We start from the raw sequence: 25,945 nt of genomic DNA on the forward strand, positions 1-25,945 counted from the left end.
TCACAGACAGTGTCACCAGCAAAGCACCATCACACCTCCTCCTCCATGCTTCACGGTGGGAACCACACATGCGGAGATCATCCATTCAACTACTCTGCGTCTCACAAAGACATACAGTGGGGAGAACAAGTATTTGATACACTGCCGATTTTGACTTTTTTCCTACTTACAAAGCATGTAGAGGTCTGTAATTTTTATCATAGGTACACTTCAACTGTGAGAGACTGAATCTAAAACAAAAATCCAGAAAATCACATTGTATGATTTTTAAGTAATTAATTTGCATTTTATTGCATGACATAAGTATTTGATACATCAGAAAAGCAGAACTTAATATTTGGTACAGAAACCTTTGTTTGCAATTACAGAGATCATATGTTTCCTGTAGGTCTTGACCAGGTTTGCACACACTGCAGCAGGAATTTTGGCCCACTCCTCCATACAGACCTTCTCCAGATCCTTCAGGTTTCGGGGCTGTCACTGGGCAATACGGACTTTCAGCTCCCTCCAAAGATTTTCTATTGGGTTCAGGTCTGGAGACTGGCTAGGCCACTCCAGGACCTTGAGATGCTTCTTACGGAGCCACTCCTTAGTTGCCCTGGCTGTGTGTTTTGGGTCGTTGTCATGCTGGAAGATCCAGCCATGACCCATCTTCAATGCTCTTACTAAGGGAAGGAGGTTGTTGGCCAAGATCGCGCGATAAATGGCCCCATCCATCCTCCCCTCAATACGGTGCAGTCGTCCTATCCCCTTTGCAGAAAAGCATCCCCAAAGAATGATGTTTCCACCTCCATGCTTCACGGTTGGGATGGTGTTCTTGGGGTTGTACTCATCCTTCTTCTTCCTCCAAACACGGCGAGTGGAGTTTAGACCAAAAAGCTCTATTTTTGTCTCATCAGACCACATGACCTTCTCCCATTCCTCCTCTGGATCATCCAGATGGTCATTGGCAAACTTCAGACGGGCCTGGACATTCGCTGGCTTGAGCAGGGGGACATTGCGTGCGCTGCAGGATTTTAATCCATGACGGCGTAGTGTGTTACTAATGTTTTTCTTTGAGACTGTGGTCCCAGCTCTCTTCAGGTCATTGACCAGGTCCTGCCGTGTAGTTCTGGGCTGATCCCTTACCTTCCTCATGATCATTGATGCCCCACGAGGTGAGATCATGCATGGAGCCCCAGACCGAGGGTGATTGACCGTCATCTTGAACTTCTTCCATTTTCTAATAATTGCGCCAACAGTTGTTGCCTTCTCACCAAGCTGCTTGCCTATTGTCCTGTAGCCCATCCCAGCCTTGTGCAGGTCTACAATTTTATCCCTGATGTCCTTACACAGCTCTCTGGTCTTGGCCATTGTGGAGAGGTTGGAGTCTGTTTGATTGAGTGTGTGGACAGGTGTCTTTTATACAGGTAACGAGTTAAAACAGGTGCAGTTAATACAGGTAATGAGTGGAGAACAGGAGGGCTTCTTAAAAAAAACTAACAGGTCTGTGAGAGCCGGAATTCTTAATGGTTGGTAGGTGATCAAATACTTATGTCATGCAATAAAATGCAAATTAATTACTTAAAAATCATACAATGTGATTTTCTGGATTTTCATTTTAGATTATGTCTCTCACAGTTGAAGTGTACCTATGATAAAAATTACAGACCTCTACATGCTTTGTAAGTAGGAAAACCTGCAAAATCGGCGGTGTATCAAATACTTGTTCTCCCCACTGTAGCGGTTGGAAACAAAAATCACACTTTTGGACTCATCAGACCAAAGGACAGATTTCCACTGGTCTAATGTCCATTGCTTGTGTTTCTTGGCCCAAGCAAGTCTCGTCTTCTTATTAGTGTCCTTGAGTAGCGGTTTCTTTGCAGTAATTTGACCATGAAGGCCTGATTCACGCAGTCTCCTCTGAACAGTTGATGTTGAGATGTGTCTGTTACTTGAACTCTGTGAAGCATTTATTTGGGCTGCAATTTCTGAGGCTGGTAACGCTAATGAACTTATCCTCTGCAGCAGAGGTAACTCTGGGTCTTCCTTTCCTGTGGCGGTCCTCATGAGAGCCAGTTTCATCATGGCGCTTGACGGTTTTTGCGACTGCACTTGAAGAAACGTTCAAAGTTCTTGAAACCTCTGTAGCTCAATTGGTAGAGCATGGCGCTTGTAACGCCAGGGTAGTGGGTTCGATCCCTGGGACCACCCATACGTAAAAATGTATGCACACATGACTGTAAGTCGTTTTGGATAAAAGCATCTGCTAAATGACATATTATTATTATAAGAAACGTTCAAAGTTCTTGAAATATTCCGTATTGACTGACCTTCACATCTTAAAGTAATGTAGTTTCTCTTTGCTTATTTGGTCTTTTACCAAATAGGACTATCTTCTGTATACCACCCCTACCTTGTCACAACACAACTGATTGGCTCAAACACATTAAGAAGGAAAGAAATTCCACAAATTAACTTTTAACAAGACACACCTGTTAATTGAAATGCATTCCAGGTGACTACCTCATGAAGCTGGTTGAGAGAATGCCAAGAGTATGCAAAGCTGTCATCAAGGCAAAGGGTGGCTACTTTGAAGAATCTCAAATATAAAATATTTGTTTAACACTTTTTTGGTTACCACATGATTCCATATGTGTTATTTCATATCATAGTTCTGATGTCTTTACTATTATTCTACAATGTAAAAAATAGTACAAATAAAGAAATTCCCTGGAATGAGTAGGTGTCCAAACTTTTGACTGGTACTGTATGTGTGTGTGTATTTATTTGTATGACCTTATTTTGAGCCACCCTCATGATAGATAAGTTGTTGATGCGGCTTCAGTTGCTCAGATTCAGCTACCTCAGCTTAGAGGCAGAGAGCCCTTCAGTCAGGTATCGCAGCCCCATATCACTCACCCTGCAACACGCATGCACGCATACATACACACAAGCAGTCAAGTGCTGCAACCGGATACCATCTAAAGTAGAGAGACAGTATACACACACAAACACCTATTGCAGTGTGAGATGTTGAGGTAGACCAGGTTTCTGAGGGCGCCCATAGACTTGACTGGCGTCAGTCATTCTGGGGCAGTCAGCAGCATGGAGTGTAGCGAGGTCTGGAGAGTTACGACACAGAGCTCTCCAACTGACATCTGTCATACGACTGCTATCTACAGGAATACACAGATATACTGTCAGAACAACACACACCATAACAAACTATGTGTGTGTGTTGATACTGCCCCTGAACCATCTGTCTTGACTAATCACATCTTCAGAAACAAACTGACCATCTCCTTTGGCTGAAGAGCTATAATCATTGGCTAATCACTTAACAGTGACCTGTGCCAGATACAGCAATGTATAAGGCCCAAAATTTTAAGATTGCCAAAGTTCCAGGGTTGACCCACAACATTGCCCACAAGATGTTTCTCTTCACGCTGCATCATGGTTTGATGTCACAGACCAATCACATGAAATAAGGTCTATAGCGCGTCACTCAGTCACCCAATCAGATCCCCTGTAGACATCACCCTGGCAACGAGACTCAACACAACGATAGTTGCCAAGACAATTAAGGAACACTTATACACAGATATGGAACATGAGTCATGGCACACGCACTCACACTCACACACACTCACCATCAACTCTGACTTGGTGAGGTTGGCCACCTCAGAGATGGCTTTGAAAGCGAAGTATGAGAGATGGGTCGTGTCCCATAGGGAGATGGCAGACAGAGAGTGATACTTAGAGGTCAGCTCCTACTGGAGGAAACCAGACTGAGTGACAGGCAGATGTCCATTCAGTCATTCACTCACAAAAGACACAGGTAGCCAATGGTGGTTAAAAAAGATGGTATTACTCCCTATACAGAGAACAACTATTGGCCAGAGCCTAAATGAGTTGTCTGGTAGCTCCATACGTACCAGCACACAGCTGTCTGACAGAGTAGGCATGTCATTGAAGACTTCTGCTGCAGCAGAGTGCAACCCGCTGCTATGTACCTGAAACCATCCATTGAGATCTTTAGGGACAAGACACGCACGCACACACACACGCACACGCACACCCACACGCACACGCACACCCACACCCACGCCCACACCCACGCCCACGCCCACGCCCACGCACACCCACCCACCCACACACACCTTTCTGTCTCTCTCTCGCAGCAGAGTACAACCACTTAACCAGCTGGAAAAATGCTGGCCCTGGTGAAAGTCCATGTTTATGTTGGAGTACATGTGCATGTGGGTGTGTGTGTTGTAATCTAAAACACGTGTGTAAGCTGTAGCCCCCTCCTTCTCTCTCTCTCTCTCTTCCTTTCAGAGCCAGAGAGAGAACCTACAACAACATACAGACTTGGAGAGAAGCACACAAACTGACTCCAGTGCAGCCAGGGAGCAGAGGACACAGACGTGTTGGAGAACAGAGGAGCACACAAACTGATCTAGATATAGTTAAAGCAGATAGAAGAGTTGACATATGGATCAGAGAGGACTGCAGAAACTGACCTGAGTGCAGCCGGAGAGGTTGAGGTGGATGAGCTTGTGGCAGCCGTTTCCTGTGGCCAGGTACTGTAAGCCTTTATCATTGAACCTACGGCAGCATGCTAGACTCAGGTACTGCAGGTTCAGACAGCTCCTAGACAGAGAAAGGGGGTTTAAGATTAATATGTGAACAGTACTGGGCCACACCTGGCTGTGTGTTAGCCTCATATTCATACTGGATGTGCTGAAGGCACCTCTAAAGATCTATGATTTGTATTGGACAAGTGATACTGGAGGATTTATAAAGCCAATGTGTTCTTTTATCACTGCTCTACACCTGCAGCCTGTTATCAGCCTGATTTCACTAGTTCAAGTCTTCTCACTATCTTCAGTTTGTGTAGGTGTGGGTGTTGGGGTTATGACAATATATTACTGATTATTTGACTTTTGGTCAGGTTGCACCAGATGAATGACCAAGGTCGGATGGCAACAAAGGGGCGAGCGGGTTGGTGGAGGGATGTGAGGTAGGCAGAGTTGTAAATTGACTGTGGCATCTGATTGGGAGAACCTTTTAAACCTGAGTTTAGACCTTGTTAATCAGGAGGAATCCCATAAGAATAGCAGAGGAAGGAGGGACAGAGAGAGAGAGGAGGAGAGGAGGGACTACCAGAGAAAGAGGAGAGTGTAAGGTATGTGTTGACAGCAGCACTGACAGTCAGCAACAACAACACAATTAGACCCAACCAAATCATGAGAAAACAAAAAGAGAATTACTTGACACATTGGAAAGAATTAACAAATAAACAGAGCAAACTAGAATACTTTTTGGCCCTAAACAGAGAGTACACAGTGGCAGAATACCTGACCACTGTGACTGACCCAAACTTAAGGAAAGCTTTGACTATGTATAGACTCAGTGAGCATAGCCTTGCTATTGAGAAAGGCCGCCGTAGGCAGACCTGGCTCTCAAGAGAAGACAGGCTATGTGCACACTGCCCACAAAATGAGGTGGAAACTGAGCTGCACTTCCTAACCTCCTGCCAAATGTATGACCATATTAGAGACACATATTTCCCTCAGATTACAGAGATCCACAAAGAATCCGAAAACAAACCCAATTTTGATAAACTCCCTTATCTACTGGGTGAAATACCACAGTAGCAAGATTTACATTGACATTTTAGTCATTTAGCAGATGCTCTTATCCAGAGCGACTTACAGTTAGTGAGTGCATACATTTTCATACTGGCCCCCTGTGGGAATCAAACCCACAACCCTGGCGTTGCAAGCGCCATGCTCTACCAACTGAGCTACATGGGGCTCCATGACCTGTTGCCACAAGAAAAGGGCAACCAGTGAAGAACAAACACCATTGTAAATATTTATGTTTATTTATTTTCCCATTTGTACTTTAACTATTTGCACATTGTTACAACACTGTATATTCTATGGGGCGGCAGGTAGCTTAGTGGTTAAGAGCGTTGTGCCAGTAACCGAAAAGTCGCTGGTTCTAATCCCCAGGCCAACTATGTGAAAAATCTGTCAATGTGCCCTTGAGCAAGGTACTTAACCTAATTGCTCCTGTAAGTTGCTCTTTTATTTATTTATTTAACCAGGAAGGGCTCATTGAGATTTAAAATCTCTTTTTCAAGAGCGTCCTGGCCAAGTTAGGCAGCACCAAGTCATTACAAAAAATTACAGACAGACAACATGAAAAACTACAAGTAATCTAGTAAAAACCATTCATGAATTCACAAGAGTATAACAATATCAAAAACAGCAAATTAAAAACATTGACAGGTCAGGGAATCAGCCTCAAAATCCTTCATCAGAGATTTAAAAACACCAATCGGGACAAGTTCTTCCAGTTTAAAATTATTTTGTAAGGTGTTCCAAGACGATGGCGCAGAGTACATAAAATACCTTTTACCAAATTCAGTTCGGACATTTGGAACAGTTAGCAGGATAAAGTCCAGTGAACGAAGAGAGTACCCACCACATTTCTGAACAATAAAAATGCCCAAATAAAAAGGTAGTAAACCCAAAATGGCTTTGTAAATAAAAGTATACCAGTGACTGAGCCTACGAGTGACTAGAGAAGGCCAGCCAACCCTGGTATACAAAGTACAGTGGTGCGTAAGGGTTTTGCAGTTTAAAATAAATCTCAAAGTACCATGATAAAGATTGTCAATTGATCTCAAACACTGAGTGGAAGCATTCATATATAAAATATCCCCATAGTCTAGTAAAGGCATAAATGTAGCTGATACTAGCCTCCTTCTGGCTTCAAAAGAAAAACAGGCCTTATTCCTAAAATAAAATCCCAATTTCAGCTTCAATTTTTTTGTAAGTTGTTGAATATGCAATTTAAAAGAGAGGCCGTCATCAATTAGAATTCCAAGATATTTATATGAGGTTACAACCTCAATCTCCTTGCCCTGACAGGTAGTAACAGGTGAAAGGTTCAGAGGTCTATTTCTTGCATTAGAAAACACCATTAGTTTAGTTTTGTCAGTATTGAGGATAAGCTTCAATTGACACAAGGTATGTTGAACAGTATAAAAAGCAGTTTGCAAGTTCTGGAAAGCTTTTGTAAGAGATGAGGCACAACAGTAAATAACAGTATCATCAGCATAAAAATGAAGTTGTGCATTTTGGACATTTTTGTCTAAATCATTAATATAAATAGTGAATAAGAGAGGACCAAGTACAGAGCCCTGGGGCACACCATTCAGGACAGACAATTTAACAGACATAAGCCCATCAAATTGAGTGCACTGAGTTCTATCAGACAGATAGTTAGCAAACCATGCAACTGCATGCTCCGAAAGACCTACACTCAACAATCTCTGCCTTAGTATAGCATGATCAACTGTATCAAAAGCCTTAGAGAGATCAATAAAAAGTGAGACACAGTGCTGTTTTTTGTCAAGGGCTTCAGTGATATCATTTAAAACCTTCATGGCTGCTGTAATTGTGCTATGCTTCTTCCTGAAGCCCGATTGATACATTGATAAAATAGAGTTAGTAAATAAAAACTCTTTTAGCTGTTCACTTACAAGGGTTTCAAGTATTTTCACCAGGGGTGACAGCTTTGAGATTGGCCTATAATTATTTAAAAGAGTTGGATCTCCCCCTTTTAAAAGTGGTAGGACAAATGCTGATTTCCAGATCTTTGGAATTTCATTACATTCCAGGGTTAGATTGAACAGATATGTAAGTGGTTCAGCTATGAAATCAGCTGCCAGATTTAAAAAGCAGGGATCCAAAAGATCAGGACCTGCAGGCTTTCTTTGATCTAAGGATTTCAGGGCTTTATGTACCACCTGCACTGAGAATGGCAGAAAACTAAAAGTTTGACCAGCTCTCACTGGTTCATCCACACAGGGTTGTACAGAGACAGAGGACACTGGTTCATCCACACAGGGTTGTACAGAGATAGAGGACACTGAATCAAACAGCCTACCAGATGATACAAAGTGCTCATTGAAACAATTCAGCATTTCAGTTTTGTCATATATAGCAACAGAGTCCTTCAAAACACATGACGGTAATTCATTAACATTACTGTTACCAGACATAGACTTAATAGCATTCCAAAACTTTCTAGGGTCATTCAGGTTATCAGTGGTAACAGACATAAAATATTCAGACTTGGCCTTCCTGAGAAGAAAAGAACACTTGTTTCTTAACTGCCTAAAAATAAGCCAATCAGCATCAGAACAAGATTTCCTTGCTTTAGCCCAGGCTAGATTACGGTCGTGAATAATACAAGACAGCTCAGAAGAAAACCATGGATTATCCCGCCCTTTAACCCTGAACCTGCGGAATGGTGCATGTTTGTTTACTATTTGGAAAAAACCATCATGAAAGAATATCCAGGCAGTTTCCACATCAGGGATAAGCTCAATCTTGCTCCAGTCAAAATAAAACAAATCATGAAAGAAAGCCTGCTCATTAAAACACTTCAAATTTCTCTTACGAATAAAACGTGGATTTGTCTTTGGAACCTTAGTATTTCTAACAGCAACAACAGCACAATGGTCACTTAAATCATTACAAAAAACACCAACCGCAGAATATTTATGTGGAACATTTGTCAATATCAAATCAATCAGGGTAGATTTATCAGGGCATTTAAGATTTGGGCGAGTGGGTGAATTAATCAACTGGGTAAGATTCATAGAATTACAAAACATTTTTAAATCATCAGACACCGGCTTTAACCAACACCAGTTGAGATCACCAATCAAGATCATTTCACTGTAAAGAAGTTTAGACATAAGGTGCGTCAAAGAAGAAAATGCATCACCAAGAGCAGAGGGGGGTCTATAACAGCCAATCACAGTTATAGAGAGGCCCTTTGAAACCTCAATATTCAAAGCAAGAAATTCCAACTGTTTACAAATAGTTTCAGACTTTGCCACACTTACATGGAATTTAGATTTTACATATATAGCCACACCCCCACCTTTCTTAACCCGATCTGCACGATAAACATTGTAACCACTTATACAAATATCCTTATCAAAAATAGACTTGCTGAGCCAGGTTTCCGAAAACACAATTACATCAGCATCAGTTGATTTAGCCCAAATCCTAACCCCATCAATTTTTGACAACAGGCTGCGTACATTTAAATGAAAAATACCAAAACCAGATCTTGATTTAAAATCAGAGGGGGTTTGGAGACATTGCATATCAGGGCCAGGGTTAGGTTGCACGTTACCTGATATCAACAACAGAAGAATAACTAGGCACCTCTGTTTAATAACCTTGCACGGCTTCTCTTTTTTAAGAGACCTACTGCAAGCGAATTCTACAAGTGAGTTTCCAGACAATACAAAACAGTCATTTAAAACCATTAGACTTTGGTAGTGACACAAATTCGTACTGTTCACATCATGCCACAAATGCATCGGCACTTGGACGAGTGGACCGAGTGAAAAAGAGCTCTGGATAAGAGCGTCTGCTAAAATGTATATATACATAATTTGAAAAGTCTTTATTCTTTTGGAACTTCTGAGTGTAATGTTTACTGTTAATATTTATAGTTTATTTCACTTTTGTTTACTATCTACTTCATTTGCTTTGGCAATGTTAACATACGTTTCCCATGCCAATAAAGCCCTTAAATTGAAATTGAATTGAATTGGTTATAAGTATTTGGAAATTAACTGAAATAAGACTATTTCTGCAGGTTTGTTCTTTATTTTTCTATTTTTTTATTTGAATCTTTATTTAACTAGGCAAGTCAGTTAAGAACAAATTCATATTTAGCCAGCTCTGTGAAGCATTTTCCACAGATTTCTTCTCTATGAGCTCATAGGGTTTAACAGAAAACAGAGCCTATGGAATTGCTTTCAGGTGTAACATTCTTTGGAATATAAACACTTATGCAGAGGATAGAAAGACACATGGTCAAGGTCCCTGTTTATCGAATGCCGTTCGGGTCAGTAGACATCTCGTTATTTAACGTCTTCATTTTGACACATAAAGACCTGAACGGCCTTCCATACCTGTTGGGGTTGACACACATAGCCTGGTTTTGTTTCTCTCTCTCTCTCTGTTCCTCTCATTCTTTATGTTTCAGCGTGCCACATCATCCCACTACATAACTGGGATAACAGTATTGGGCAATCATAACTGAAGTGTAATAGCGATGGCCTGGAATTTAATTGACTATCTTACTTTCAGTAGAGAGACAGACAGATACAGACAGACAGACAGACAGACAGACAGACAGACAGACAGACAGACAGACAGATAGACAGACAGATAGAGACAGACAGACAGATAGAGACAGACAGACAGACAGACAGTGTACATTAAAGTCTTAAAGTGCCTCTGGTCCTATCACATATCACATTCATATAGCATTATAAGACTATATAAGCATGCATATAGCCCCTTATAACAAATGAGACCTCAGAGTTCATTAGATGGCTCATTGACAATGTTATCCAATAACATCTCAAATCAAACAAGGCCACTTAAAAACAACAATATATATCTGTATGGTACTCAGCTGTGGCCAAAGGCATGTAAAGACTATCACCAACAGCTGCAACCACCTAAATCAGCCTGGTATGTAAAAAAAAAATTTAATGTAGAAAATGTGTCCCTATTTTCCATACTAATAATAATAATAATAATATGCCATTTAGCAGACGCTTTTATCCAAAGCGACTTACAGTCGTGCGTGCATACATTTTTTTTTTGTGTGTATGGTAATGACATGTTATTTAACGAATGTAGTGTTATCAGTAAAGATGATTGGTGACTGTAAATGACATTATACAACAAGCAGCTCCACCCTCCACCCGAGTCCCCATGTGGTCCTGATTTCACTGCAGCTTTACACCTAAACAGTATTGGGAAGTATACAACATATGGAATACAGGGAAAAGAAATGACACAGTGCTGTATAATCACGCAATGTCTAGTTTTAATAACCTGACTACAACTGCCAGTCTGAGTGTTGATGAGCTTCAGAACAGTGCCATTCCATCAATGCTAAGGACTTGGTTTACTAGGTGTTTGTACCTGTGCAAAGTTTGAACCCATTATCAAAAGGGAATGAATGAAAAGCATAAACTAAAGATGAAAGGGAGATTTGATCCTTTACGTTGTCTTAATTTTTTCCCTTCTGTTCTACTGTTAGGTTTAATTTAAGATAAGAGGGTAGTTTGTACCCGTGAGTATACCTTGCCGTTACTCATGTTAATGTTGTAACATTAAACCTGTAGGTTTCTGCATTCACCTGGGAAAGAGGGGGATACAGAAAGAGAGAGAAGAGAAAGAGAGATAGAAAAGCAGCAGAAGGAACATTAGAATGTTTCCAGATGTACATAAACACACACCAACAAACACATCGCTGACTGTGAGGAATGTTTATGGGCGTTTCTTTGAAAAGCATCATTGAATTCGGTTAAGTCAACAAGCCCATAAATGGCAGACTACTACACTGTATTTATGAGGGGGAGGGTGTCTGTGGTGTTATCTAAGTTACCAGGTCAATGTGAGAATTATTTTACAGCAGTTCCTGTGAGGGACTGGTTTCTGCCATAACTTGTCTCATTAAGTTTTACTAAGCTGTTTTTATCTGGGTAATCTCCCACACATTGACTTCATGGTTTCAACTGAATTTACTGTCACACGTTGTAAGTAAAATAAGCAACTGCTAAATGCAGGAAAATTTTAAACCAAACAATATTTGAAATGTTGCAATTTAACCATTGTTTTGCTTTAATGCCATCCTTCCACTTTCTCTCTCTCCCAGTCACTCACACTGTCTTATTCTCTCTCCCTACTCCTCCATCCTCCCCCCTCTCGTTCTCCCTCTCCCTCTCCCTCTCCCTCTCCCTCTCCCTCTCCCTCTCTCTCTCTCTGCAGGAACAGCAGCTGAATATCATTATATCAGACACTGTCAACATGCAAACCTCCACTCCCATTTTCCAGTAAAACCTCCACCCCACCCACTGCTTCAGCTCCAGCAATCCCCAGCGAGAGGCAGCCCCAGCTTTGCTCAGGATGCGTGCGACCTCCCCTCTCCTCCTGGCTCTCCTAGTCCTCCTGCTGCTCCCACCACCCACCAAGCCGAGGAAGGCAGGCCAGGGCAGGCGGCTCAAAGTAGGCAGACGCCTCCCCAGACAGGACAGGTATGGATGGATACTAAGTTGTTTCTCTGATTTTATATCTTACTCTTTTGAAGCACTATGTTTATTTGACTTTAATAGGTGTTATAAGTAAGTATATTTTAGCTGCAAATATTATCTGTATTAATGATGCTAAAATGTATTGTTCTCATCATTAGGGTGAGAGGTGGGGGGCGCCAGGGCAGGTCAGGAGACTCCAGGCATCAGGTTCCTGAATGCTCAGAGTACAGCGACTCTGGAGACCTCTTCGTGGACTGCCAAGGGAGAAAACTGTCCTCCATCCCCACTGCCTTATGTAATTATAATGCGATGTTCTAGTTTATTTACTTTTTTATGGTTTTACTGCCTATAAAGATCTTATAGGGCCAGATTTAGCCTACTCCTGGACAAAAAAATCACTTTCAATAGGGATTCTTCACTGAGCACGCTTTTTAGTCCAGGACTGGATTAATCTAGTATGAGGTCACTGGCGAGGGCCGAGTGTCTTGAAAAGTGCTTACAGTGCGTGTCTTTTGGTAGAGCAAAACGTTTTGTGGATGGTACTGCGCTGCGTACAGAACTCATCGCGCACTCAACGTCATAGAGATACATTGAGTTTCCTTGTAGGCCTATTTGGCAGGGAAACTGTAAAGCAAGTTGTAGCCTATTGCCTATTTCTGTTTATGAGTCTTTTATTAAAGAATGTGAAAAAAAAAGTGTTTATTTGCTGCTTTTCATTAAATCACGTAGCTGTTCTTTAGGCTATGGCCTAATATAAATTGGTTCATATGGGCAGAATATTATATTTTGTAGCATAGGCTACCGAATTTATGAAAATAAACAGTTCATGCGAAAATATTAGGATATGGTAAAAGGCCCACATGTGGTTGTTTGAATAAAAAAAGATTATTTGTCACATGACAATAGAAATAGTATCTCAGTCAGTCTGTTACTGGGCTCTCACCATTATATTTGTCCTACCGCCTGGGCACAGACATCAATTCAACGTCTATTCCACGTTGGTTCAACATAATTTCATTGAAATGGCATGGAAAAACTTTGATTCAACCAGTGTGTGTCCAGTAGGTATGATTATTTACGTCATTCGAATTCCCCAAATAATTTTGTTCATAAGCCCACTAGGCTACTCATTTGTTGTCATTAAATATCCTGAATAATAAAAAGTAAAATACCATTGGGTGGTTCCCAACCAGGGGTACTAGGACCACTGGGGGTACTTGCCCTATCCACAGGGGGTACTTGAGAAGACTCTTGAGACCATAGGCCTACTGTTAAAATGCACATGAGGGGGTACTTCAGGGCTACTCTGGGAAGAACAACATTCAGTTTGTGGTACAGTAACCGAAAAAGGTTGGGAATCACTGGCCTAGGCTATCCTACAAAATTGCACACAGAAGCCTACCTCGGTGTCCAATCTGACGCACAGAAACATGTGAAAACATTAACTCATTACATTGATGCTTTCTCTGTTAAATATTTTAGACCCTGCAGTAAATCAAGCAAACAAAAGCAGAAATACATAAATGTAGGCGTATTGGATTGGATCCAATGTGGATCAAAGGTCTTCACTGGCGCAATGAACAAAACATCAACATATTCTGGACATTCTTCCGAACACCATTTTCATGGACTGGCTGTTTTTGCATCACGTGCTATATCATTCAGAAAAATATTTCCTGGATCAACTGACGATGTTCGACAATATCACAAGGCCTAACTAAACAGCTGGATATAATGCACATCCAACAAGTAGGTCTATTAGCCTTTGCATAGCCTATTGAAGAACAACGCAATTTAGGTGACTTTCGGATGGAAGCGTTCGATTTTGCATCGCATACATCATTTGGGATTTGTGTGCCCATAAAAACAGTTTTTATGGCGTAGCCTAAAATACAAATATGAATTGATAAAGTGGTGCTGACTGCTAATACAGATATGCGCAACATCTCTTGGACTCAGCAAGACTTTTGTCCCGCTGATGGCCCATAAGGGGTGGGTTTCGTGTTCAGGTGTTTGATTAGAATTAAGCTTTCAGAACATTTCACACCTATCCTACTGGTCAATCAGCTCACAGTCGTCTGGACACTTCCTATCTGCAGTGCAGGGCAGTCAAGATTTAATTCAGTCTCCTTTTCATATCGAAAAATTGAAATTGGTAGCCTGTTGATACAGACTTTACATAGGCTATTGATGCCGATAAATGTATTAGTCTGCTTATGGATTACATTTGTCAAGTTATTCACCCAACCCGATTTTACTTATTCTGTCTAAAAGGAAGGCAACAAATGCAGCGCATTTGTATTTATTTATTTTATACAATATTCTGCCCATATGAAGACATTTTTATAAAATATTCTGCCCATATGAACAAATGTATTTTGGGGCATAAATGAACACCTTCCTAATATTGAGTCGCCGATAAAGGAGTTTACTTCTGCTGCAACCTTCGCTGTAAAATATAACACGTTGCGTCGGTGCTTTGCTTTAAAAGTGTTATGGAAATGAAACATAATATCATGATCTTATTGTTAGCCTGGTCACGGGCCCCAGACCACCTCCTGCTGGCCCGTAACCATATCCGGGCCCTCCGTGATGGGGCCTTCTCTGGCTTCGAGGACCTGAGGAGCCTGGACCTGCAGCAGAACCAGATCTCAGTGTTGGAGGAGGGGGCGTTCCTGGGCCTGATCCGCCTTACCACCCTTCTGCTGCAGCACAACCGTCTGGGCACGCTCAGCGAGGAGGCTCTCATCCCCATGCCAGCCCTGCGCTACCTGCGTCTCCATGACAACCCCTGGAGCTGCCGCTGCATACTTGACAGTCTGGTTCGCACCCTGCAGGTGCCCAGTAACCGTAACCTGGGGAACCACGCCAGGTGGGTGGGAATAGAATGTGACACAGGGCTCAACAGATGTGTCCCAGATGACATTTGTGGGCATTGGTCAAAAGAAGTGCACTATACTTCATATAATGGACAACAGAAATCTGTGTTCTCATCTTAATGTTGCTATAGCACCTCCCTGTTTCAAAATGTTTTCTCTACTGAACACAACCCAGGTGTGCGGAGCCAGTTGGGCTGAGGGGCAGGAAGCTGAGACAGGTGGACCCAGAGCTGCTATGTCCGGAGCTGGACCCAGATCCCCAGGGGGAGGAGCAGAGGAACTCCACATACCCTCTGCAGCCCAGCCCCATCAGGGGCAAGCCTGACGCCACCACCTCCTGCCATACCTACCTGTTCCCCACACCCCGACTGGACTGCAGAAGCAGAGGTGAGGTCACAAACTAACATCACTAATGTCACTGTAGGCAGTGCACCGCTGTAGTCAGTTTGTACGTTTACTTCTCTGATTATTTCTCTCCTTTTCCTTATCTTTTCTTTATCAGACCCACCTGGGTCAAATACTTGAGGTGCGCTTTATTTACACTGAACAAAAATATAAACGCAACATGCAACAATTTCAAAGATTTTACTGAGTAACAGTTCATAAGGAAATCAGTCAATTGAATTAAATTAATTTGGCCCTAATCTATGGATTTCACATGACTGGTAATACAGATATGCATCTGTTGGTCACAGATACCTTAAAAAAAAAAGTAGGGGCATGGATCAGAAAACCAGTCAGTATCTGGTGTGACCACCATTTGCCTCATGCAGCACGACACAGCTCCTTCGCATAGAGTTGATCAGGCTGTTTGTTGTGGCCTGTGGAATGTTGACCTACTCCAATTCAATGGCTATGCGAAGTTGCTGGATATTGGCGGGAACTGGAACACGCTGTCGTACATGTCAATCCAGAGCATCCCAAACATGCTCAATGGGTGACATGTCTGGTGAGTATGCAGGCCATGGAAGAACTGGGACATTTTCAGCTTCCAGGAATTGTGTACAGATCCTTGCGACATGGGGGCATGCATTATCATGCTGAAACATGAGATGATGGCGACTGATGAATGGCACAACAATGGGCCTCAGGAGCTTGTCACAGTATTTTTGTTCAGTGTAGCTTGACCGGCATGCAGGGTGGGTGGTATTTGCACTTTTGGGACAATTGTATTGGTTTCATTGTACCATTCTACCTATCTATGTGTAGGCCTGTTTACAGACTGGTTGCTTTTACGCTAGGAAGCGAAGCAGCAGAAGCATTAACAGTTGGCAGCCGTGCTATCTGTAGGTTGTGAATATCTTAACCGAATCAGGTCTTTAAGTCTGAGCATGTTTTATCCAATCTTATGTTTGTGTTTCTCTGGAAATACACTACATATGTGGAGTACCATAATTACATCAATTTACTTTGTCAGAGGGCAGGTTAGAATGACAACGAGAGTGAGCGTGTGTAAATGTGATTTTGTGTGTAGAGATTGGTATTTTGTATTTTATTAGGATCCCCATTAACTGTTGCAAAAGCAGTGTAGTGTCTTAGAGTCTAGGATTTTGCTGATGTTGCAAATGGTGTAACAGATGAACTTTACTCTACTTTGCTGAAACATCTGGAAAGCATTACTAAAGTTCCTGGAAAAAAGGATATGGGGAGAGATGTGAAAAAGGCCAGGGATTGGATATTAGAATCACGCCATACTATGTCATATATGATATAAATACCATGTCTTGAAGAAAGAAAGGAAGAATAGCGAATTACAGAATTGGCTCTTGCTGTTCTTCAGATATCTGCAGGTATCTGTAAATCTGACGCTGAAACTCTTTGTTATAATAAACCTTTATAAACAAAGTACAGTGTCGGCGGACTTCTTATCATCACGGCATTATCAGCAAAGGTTTGTTTTCGACCACAGCAGCAGCTACTATTCCTGGGGTCCACACAAAACATGAAACATGGCATAATACAGAACATTAATGGACAACAGCTCAAGGACAGAACTACATAAAAAAAAAGCTATACAGTACCAGTCAAAAGTTTGGACACACCTACTCATTCAAGGGTTTTTCTTTATTTTTACTGTTTTCTACATTGTAGAATAATAGTGAAGACATCAAAACTATAAAACTATACCCAGCACCGTTCCTCCAGACCGTACCCCTCCCACTCCACGAGATATTGTAGACCCCCCATCCGACGTCTCGAATCCACGATGGACTGGACTGAGTACGCCAGAGCCCCCTCGATGTCCAGTGGGGGCGGAGGGGTCTCTCTTATCTCACTCTCCTGGAGTGGACCAGCTACCACCGGCCTGAGGAGAGACACATGGAACGAGGGGTTAATGTGATAGTCATTAGGCAGTTGCAACTTGTAACACACCTCGTTCAATCTCCTCAGGACTTTAAATGGCCCCACAAACCGCCGGCCAAGCTTCCGGCAGGGCAGGCGAAGGGGCAGGTTTCGAGTCGAGAGCCAGACTCGATCTCCAGGGGCGTATACTGGACCCTCACTGCGGTGGAGATCGGCGCTCGCCTTCTGCCTGCAGATGGCCCGCTGCAGATGTACGTGTGCAGCGTTACACGTCTCCTCCGAGCGCCGAAACCACTCATCCACCGCAGGAGCCTCGATCTGGCTCTGATGCCATGGTGCCAGAACCGGCTGATACCCTAACACGCACTGAAAAGGGGTCAGGTTAGTAGAGGAGTGGCGAAGAGAGTTCTTAGCCATCTCTGCCCAGGGGATATACCCCGACCACTCCTCCGGCCGGCCCTGGCAATAGGATCTCAGAAACCTACCCACATCCTGGTTCACTCTCTCCACCTGCCCGTTACTCTCAGGGTGGTAACCCGAGGTAAGGCTAACCGAGACCCCCAAGCGTTCCATGAACGCCCTCCAGACTCTAGAGGTGAATTGGGGACCCCGATCAGACACTATATCCTCGGGAATCCCGTAGTGCCGGAAGACGTGGGTGAACAAAGCCTCAGCGGTCTGTAGGGCAGTAGGGAGACCAGGCATTGGAATGAGACGACAGGCCTTAGAGAACCGATCCACAACGACCAGAATAGTGGTATTCCCCTGAGAAGGGGGAAGGTCCGTGACAAAGTCCACCGAGAGGTGAGACCACGGCCGTTGTGGAACGGGCAGGGGTTGTAACTTCCCCCTGGGCAGGTGTCTAGGCGCCTTACACTGAGCGCACACCGAGCAGGAGGAGACATAAACCCTCACGTCCCTAGCCAAAGTTGGCCACCAGTACTTAACACTAAGGCAGTGCACTGTCCGGCCAATACCTGGATGTCCAGAGGAGGGTGACGTATGAGCCCAATAAATGAGACGATCACGGACCTCGAGCGGCACGTACGTCCGACCCACTGGACACTCTGGGGGAGTAGGGTCAGTGTGTAACGCCCGCTCAATTTCCGCATCGACCTCCCATACCACCGGTGCCACCAGACAAGACTCCGGCAGTATGGGAGTGGGCTCAATGGACCTCTCCTCTGTGTCATACCGCCGGGACAGGGCGTCTGCCTTACCGTTCTGGGACCCTGGGATGTAAGTGATCTTAAAAACGAACCGGGTCAGAAACATGTTCCACCTAGCCTGACGAGGGTTCAATCTCCTAGCTGCCCGGATGTACTCCAGGTTACGATGGTCAGTAAGAATGAGAAAAGGGTGTTGAGCCCCCTCAAGCCAATGCCTCCACACCTTTAGGGCTTGAACCACGGCTAACAGCTCCCTGTCCCCTACGTCATAATTACGTTCCGCCGGGCTGAACTTTTTAGAATAAAAAGCGCAGGGACGGAGCTTAGGAGGCGTGCCGGAGCGTTGCGACAGTACTGCCCCAATACCGGCCTCTGACGCGTCCACCTCTACCTGGAACGCTAAAGCGGGGTCCGGGTGCGCCAGCACCGGAGCCAAGTGAACATGTCCTTCAGTTTACAAAACGCCCTGTCCGCTTCAGCCGACCACTGCAAACGCACCGGGCCCCCCTTCAGCAGGGAAGTAATGGGAGCTGCCACCTGTCCAAAACCCCGGATAAACCTCCGGTAGTAATTGGCAAAACCCCAAAACTGCTGCACCTCTTTAACAGTGGTTGGGGTTTGCCAGTTACGCATGGCTGACACACGGTCAATCTCCATCTTCACCCCTGACGCGGACAACTGATGACCCAAGAAGGAGATGGACTCCTGGAAAAACAGACATTTCTCTGCCTTGACATACAAGTCATGCTCCAACAGTCTACCCAACACTCGGCGCACCAGGGCTACATGCTAGGCTCGTGTAGCAGAGTACACTAGGATGTCGTCAATGTACACTACCACTCCCTGCCCATGCAGGTCCCGGAAGATCTTGTCCACAAATGATTGGAAGACTGAAGGATCATTCATTAACCCGAATGGCATGACAAGATACTCATAATGACCTGAGGTGGTACTAAATGCCGTCTTCCATTCATCTCCCTCCCTAATGCGCACCAAGTTATAAGCGCTCCTGAGATCCAGTTTTGTGAAGAAACGCGCTCCGCGTAATGATTCAGTCATACTCGCAATCAGAGGAAGAGGGTAACTGTATTTCACAGTGATCTGATTGAGACTACGGTAATCAATACACGGGCGCAACCCTCCATCCTTCTTCTTCACAAAAAAAAACTTGAGGACGCAGGGGAAGTGGAGGGCCATATGTATCCTTGTCTCAGGGACTCAGCTATGTATGTCTCCATAGCCGCCGTCTCCTCTTGAGACAGAGGATACACATGGCTCCGCGGGAGTGCTGCACCTGTCTGGAGGTTTATCGCACAATCTCCCTGTCTATGAGGTGGCAATCGCGTCGCCCTCGTCTTGCTGAACACGAGTGCCAAATCCTCATACTCAGGGGGAATGTGCATTGCAGGCACTTGGTTCGGACTCTCCACCATGGTCGCCCCTACGGAAACACCTAAACATCGCCCAACACACTGGCCAGACCATTCCTTGAGAGCCCTCTGTTGCCACGAAATGGTGGGGTCATGGGTGATCAACCAAGGAAGCCCCAGCACCACGGGATACGCAGGAGAGTCAATTAGGTACAACTGAATAATCTCCTCATGACCCCCCTGCGTCTTCATCTTTAGTGGCGCTGTGACCTCCCTAATCAACCCAGATCCCAACGGGCGGCTATCTAGGGCATGGACAGGAAAGGGTGCATCGATGGGCAGGAGGGGAATCCCTAACTAACAACATTTCCGATCAATAAAATTCCCAGCTGCGCCTGAATCGACTAGCGCCTTATGCTGGGAATGAGATGCAACCTGAGGAAATACCACAGGTATACACAAGTGAACAACAGAGAGCTCTGGGTGAGTGGGGCGCCTACTCACCTGAAATGACTCCCCAGTGCGCGACCTGTTGCCCCGATTCCCTGGAGACCCTCCCCAGCACCTAGCCGCAGTGTGTCCTCCACGGCCACAGCTGGTGCAGGGGACGGCCCCCCTCGGGTTCTCTCTCCTTCTCTCTCTAGCGCCAGCACCCCCGAGCTCCATAGGGCTCGGCTCGGAGGTGCTGGGGGATGGAATGGACGGCCCCAACTCGGGACGTCCGCGGGTGGCCAGCAGGGTATCCAGACGGATGGACATGTCCACTAGCTGGTCAAAGGACAGATTGGTGTCCCTGCAGGCCAGCTCTCGACGAATGTCCTCACGCAGGCTACACCGATAGTGGTCGATGAGGGCCCTCTCATTCCACCCCGCATCTGCCGCTAGAGTCCGGAAATCCAGGGCGAACTCCTGTGCGCTCCTCTTCCCCTGTCGGAGGTGGAACAGACGCTCCCCCGCCCCTTTACCCTCAGGAGGGTGATCGAAAACAGCCCTGAAGCGGCGGGAGAACTCCGCGTAGCTGATGGTGGCGGCGTCTATTCCCCTCCATTCGACGTTGGCCCACTCCAACGCCTTGCCGGAGAGACAGGAGATGAGGGCGGAAACGCTCTCGTATCCTGAGGGCGCCGGGTGTATGGTGGCCAGGTAGAGTTCCACTTGAAGGAGGAACCCCTGACACCCGGCTGCGGTGCCATCATACGCCCTCGGGAGCGAGTGCCGAATTCCACTGGATTCCGGAGCTGGTCTGGTGGGGCTGGCCGATGGTGGTGGTAATGTAGGAGGATGTTCTTCACCTCCTGCATGGCGGAGCCGAGTTGCTGGATCCTGGCGTCCTGGCAGCTGACCCGATCCTCCAGCGACTCGGTCGCCGCCGCTGCTCCTGCTGACTCCCTAGTATGGTGTGTTGTTCTGTCAGAAGCTGATGTGGATGCGGTGTTGGAGTCAGGCGCAGGACACAGAAGCTTAGTCGAAAACGACTTTAATTGTCACAAAGACAAATACAAAATAACGGGCCTCAAAACACAGGAGGCGAGCGATTATGCAGACAGTGCGTAAAACACTAACAACTAGAAAACAATAACATACACCAGCGGACAGGCGGACAAAAACACACAACTGCAAACAAAACCAAAGGAAACTTATAGGTGACATAATCAATACATAATACGAAACAGGTGCACCAACAAGACAAAACCAAACTAACATAGAGAACATCAAGCGGTATGAGCTAGTACTCCGGGGACGACGAACGCCGAAGCCTGCCCGAACAAGGAGGAGGAGCAGTCTCGGCGGAATTCGTGACACCCTTTGCCTTGATGACAGCTTCTTTTGGCATTCTCTCAACCAGCTTCATGAGGAATGCTTTTCCAACAGTCTTGAAGGAGTTAATAATAATAATATGCCATTTAGCAGACGCTTTTATCCAAAGCAACTTACAAGCGCCATGCTCTACCAATTGAGCTACAGAGGACCAGAGTTCCCACATTAATGTCTATTGCTCGTGTTTCTTGGCCCAAGCAAGTCTCTTCTTATTGGTGTCCTTTAGTAGTGGTTTCTTTTCAGCAATTCGACCATGAAGTATGAAAAACGTATGCACTCACTAACTGTAAGTCGCTCTGGATAAGAGCATCTGCTAAATGACTAAAATGTACAATTTAAATGAAGGCCTGATTCACGCCTCTGAACAGTTGATGTTGATATGTTACTGTTACTTGAACTCTGTGAAGCATTTATTTGGGCTGCAATTTCTGAGGTTGGTAACTCTAATGAACTTGTCCGCTGCAGCAGAGGTAACTCTGTGTCACGTTCGTTGAATGACGGGTCAGACCAAGGCGCAGCGTGATATACGTACATGTTTATTAACTTATAAACACAACGACAAAACAACAACCGAAACGAAACGTGAAGTCCAAGGTAGAACACACAACATACCTTACACGGAACAAGATCCCACAACTAGACAGTGCCAATAGGCTGCCTAAGTATGGTCCCCAATCAGAGACAACGAGCGACAGCTGCCTCTGATTGGGAACCACATCGGCCAACATAGAAATACACATCTAGATAAACCACATAGATAATACACAACAAAGAATATACACACCCTGACTCAACATATACGAGTCCCCTGAGTCAGAGCGTGACAGTACCCCCCCCCCCCCCCCCCCCAAAGGTGCGGACTCCGACCGCACAACCTTCACATACCAGGGTAGGGGTTGGGTGGGCATTCCGCCTTGGAGGCGGATCCGGCTCCGGGCGTGACGACCACACCCTCTCCGCCTCCCTGTTGCGCCCCTGGTCTGGTCTGGACCTCGGCGCGCTGCTTCCCCTCTCCTTCCTCCCACGACACTCCAGGCCCTGTCTGGACCTTGGTGTGGGAGACCCCGAACCTGGAGAGGGGCTGATGTCATGGTCTGGACTGGAGCCGCTGACCGGAGCTGGACCGGGCACCGGTGGAGCGGACTGCTCCGGACTGGAACCGCTGACCGGAGCTGGACTGGGCACCGGTGGAGCGAACTGCTCTTGCTCCGGAGTGGAGCCGCTGACCGGAGCTGGATCAGGCACCGGTGGAGCGGACTGCTCTGGCTCCGGAGTGGAGCCGCTGACCGGAACTGGATCAGGCACCGGTGGAACGGGCACGGGCCGTGCCGGACTGGACAAACGCACCACTGGTCTGGTGCGAGGAGCAGGCACGGGCCGGACCGGACTAGGAACACGCACCACTGGCTTGGTGCGAGGGGCAGGAACGGGCCGGGCCGGACTGGCGACGCGCACCACTGGCTCGGTGCGAGGAGCAGGAACAGGCCGGGCCGGACTGGCGACACGCACCACTGGCTCGGTGCGAGGAGAAGGAACAGGAACAGGCCGGGCTGGACTGGCGACGCGCACCACTGGCTCGGTGCGAGGAGCAGGAACAGGAACAGGCCGGGCCGGACTGGCGACGCGCACCACTGGCTCGGTGCGAGGAGCAGGAACAGGCCGGACTGGCGATGCGCACCACTGGCTCGGTGCGAGGAGCAGGAACAGGCCGGGCCGGACTGGCGACGCGCACTACTCGCTCGGTGCGAGGAGCAGGAACAGGCCGGGCCGGACTGGGGACGCGCACCACTGGCTCGGTGCGAGGAGCAGGAACAGGCCGGGCTGGACTGGCGACGCGCACCACTGGCTCGGTGCGAGGAGCAGGAACAGGCCGGGCCGGACTGTGGAGGAAGACTGGAGGTCTGGAGCGGAGAGCTGGCACAAACCGTCCTGGCTGGATGCCTACTTCCGCACAGTATGTGTGAGGCATCAGCACAGGACGCACTAGGCTGTGCACGCGCACTGGCGATACAGTTCGTAGAACCGGCGCAGGATATGCGGGACCGAGGAGGCATACTGGAGACCAGGAGCGTTGAGCCGGCACACCCCGTCCTGGCTGGATGCCCATCTTCGCACGGCACGTGCGTGGTGCAAGCACAGGACGTACAGGACTGTGCCGGCGCACTGGCGACACAGTACGTAGCTCCGCATAACACGGAGCCTGCCCAGTCATACACTTCCTCGCGTGAGTACGGGGAGTTGGCTCTGCTCTGACACTAGGCTCCACCAACCACCCCATGTGCCCCCCCCAAACATTTTCTTGGGGCTGCTTCTCGGGCTTCCATCTACCTTAGCCCATGGTCCTCTCCCCGCAAATATCTCTTCCCATGACCACAAATTGCCCACCTGTGACATGGCTATTTGCTCCGCCTGGGCACGCTGCTTGGTCCTCGTTTGGTGGGATCTTCTGTCACGTTCGTTGAATGACGAGTCAGACCAAGGCGCAGCGTGATATACGTACATGTTTATTAACTTATAAAGACAACGACAAAACAACAACCGAAACGTGAAGTCCAAGGTAGAACACACAACATACCTTACACGGAACAAGATCCCACAACTTGACAGTGCCAATAGGCTGCCTAAGTATGGCCCCAATCAGAGACAACGAGCGACAGCTGCCTCTGATTGGGAACCACACCGGCCAACATAGAAATACACATCTAGATAAACCACATAGATAATACACAACAAAGAATATACACACCCTGACTCAACATATACGAGTCCCCTGAGTCAGGGCGTGACACTCTGGGTCTTCCTTTCCTGTGGCGGTCCTCATGAGAGCCAGTTTCATCATAGCGCTTGACGGTTTTTGCGACTGCACTTGAAGAAACTTTCAAAGTTCTTGAAATGTGTCTTAAAGTAATGATGGACTGTTGTTATAATGATTTTCTCCTGTATCAAGCAATTCAGGATGCAAGAGAATAGTTAAACACTTACAGTGGGGAAAACAAGTATTTAGTCAGCCACCAATTGTGCAAGTTCTCCCACTTAAAAAGATGAGAGAGGCCTGTCATTTTCATCATAGGTACACGTCAACTATGACAGACAAATTGAGAAGAAAAAAATCCAGAAAATCACATTGTAGGATTTTGAATGAATTTATTTGCAAATTATGGTGGAAAATAAGTATTTGGTCACCTACAAACAAGCAAGATTTCTGGCTCTCACAGATCTGTAACTTATTTTTTAAGAGGCTCCTCTGTCCTCCACTCATTACCTGTATTAATGGCACCTGTTTGAACTTGTTATCAGTATAAAAGACACCTGTCCACAACCTCAAACAGTCACACTCCAAACTCCACTACGGCCATGACCAAAGAGCTGTCAAAGGACACCAGAAACAAAATTGTAGACCTGCACCAGGCTGGGAAGACTGAATGTGCAATAGGTAAGCAGCTTGGTTTGAAGAAATCAACTGTGGGAGCAATTATTAGGAAATGGAAGACATACAAGACCACTGATAATCTCCCTCGATCTGGGGCTCCACGCAAGATCTCACCCCATGAGGTCAAAATGATCACAAGAACGGTGAGCAAAAATCCCAGAACCACACGGGGGGACCTAGTGAATGACCTGCAGAGAGCTGGGACCAAAGTAACAAAGCCTACCATCAGTAACACACTACGCCGCCAGGGACTCAAATCCTGCAGTGCCAGACGTGTCCCCCTGCTTAAGCCAGTACATGTCCAGGCCCGTCTGAAGTTTGCTAGAGTGCATTTGGATGATCCAGAAGAGGATTGGGAGAATGTCATATGGTCAGATGAAACCAAAATATAACTTTTTGGTAAAAACTCAACTTGTCGTGTTTGGAGGACAAAGAATGCTGAGTTGCATCCAAAGAACACCATACCTACTGTGAAGCATGGGGGTGGAAACATCATGCTTTGGGGCTGTTTTTCTGCAAAGGGACCAGGACGACTGATCCGTGTAAAGGAAAGAATGAATGGGGCCATGTATCGTGAGATTTTGAGTGAAAACCTCCTTCCATCAGCAAGGGCATTGAAGATGAAACGTGGCTGGGTCTTTCAGCATGACAATGATCCCAAACACACCGCCCGGGCAACGAAGGAGTGGCTTCGTAAGAAGCATTTCAAGGTCCTGGAGTGGCCTAGCCAGTCTCCAGATCTCAATCCCATAGAAAATCTTTGGAGGGAATTGAAAGTCTGTGTTGCCCAGCGACAGCCCCAAAACATCACTGCTCTAGAGGAGATCTGCATGGAG

The 25,945-nt window shown here is 46.0% G+C and overlaps 1 protein-coding gene across 5 annotated transcripts in view; it reads left to right on the plus strand.

Moving 5' to 3' along the window:
* Nucleotides 1–4,320: 4,320 nt before the first annotated feature.
* Nucleotides 4,321–25,945, plus strand: part of LOC311137223 (leucine-rich repeat-containing protein 17-like) — a 47,747-nt gene continuing 26,122 nt past the window's right edge. For 3 of the 5 annotated variants that reach the window (XM_084171596.1, XM_084171600.1, XM_084171599.1), the window contains exons 1-5: nt 4,321–4,565; nt 11,877–12,142; nt 12,298–12,434; nt 14,672–15,011; nt 15,194–15,405. In XM_084171596.1, the coding sequence (XP_084027722.1) occupies nt 12,015–12,142; nt 12,298–12,434; nt 14,672–15,011; nt 15,194–15,405 (817 nt within the window). In that variant the 5' untranslated portion in view covers nt 4,321–4,565; nt 11,877–12,014. Of the gene's footprint in view, nt 4,566–4,936; nt 5,006–11,763; nt 12,143–12,297; nt 12,435–14,671; nt 15,012–15,193; nt 15,406–25,945 lie in introns of all 5 variants that reach the window. The other 2 variants (XM_084171597.1, XM_084171598.1) reach the window with 2 other exon arrangements.

Source organism: Coregonus lavaretus (assembly GCF_964263955.1).
Source record: "Coregonus lavaretus genome assembly, chromosome: 11".
In the NCBI taxonomy this organism is placed as follows: Eukaryota; Metazoa; Chordata; class Actinopteri; order Salmoniformes; family Salmonidae; genus Coregonus; species Coregonus lavaretus.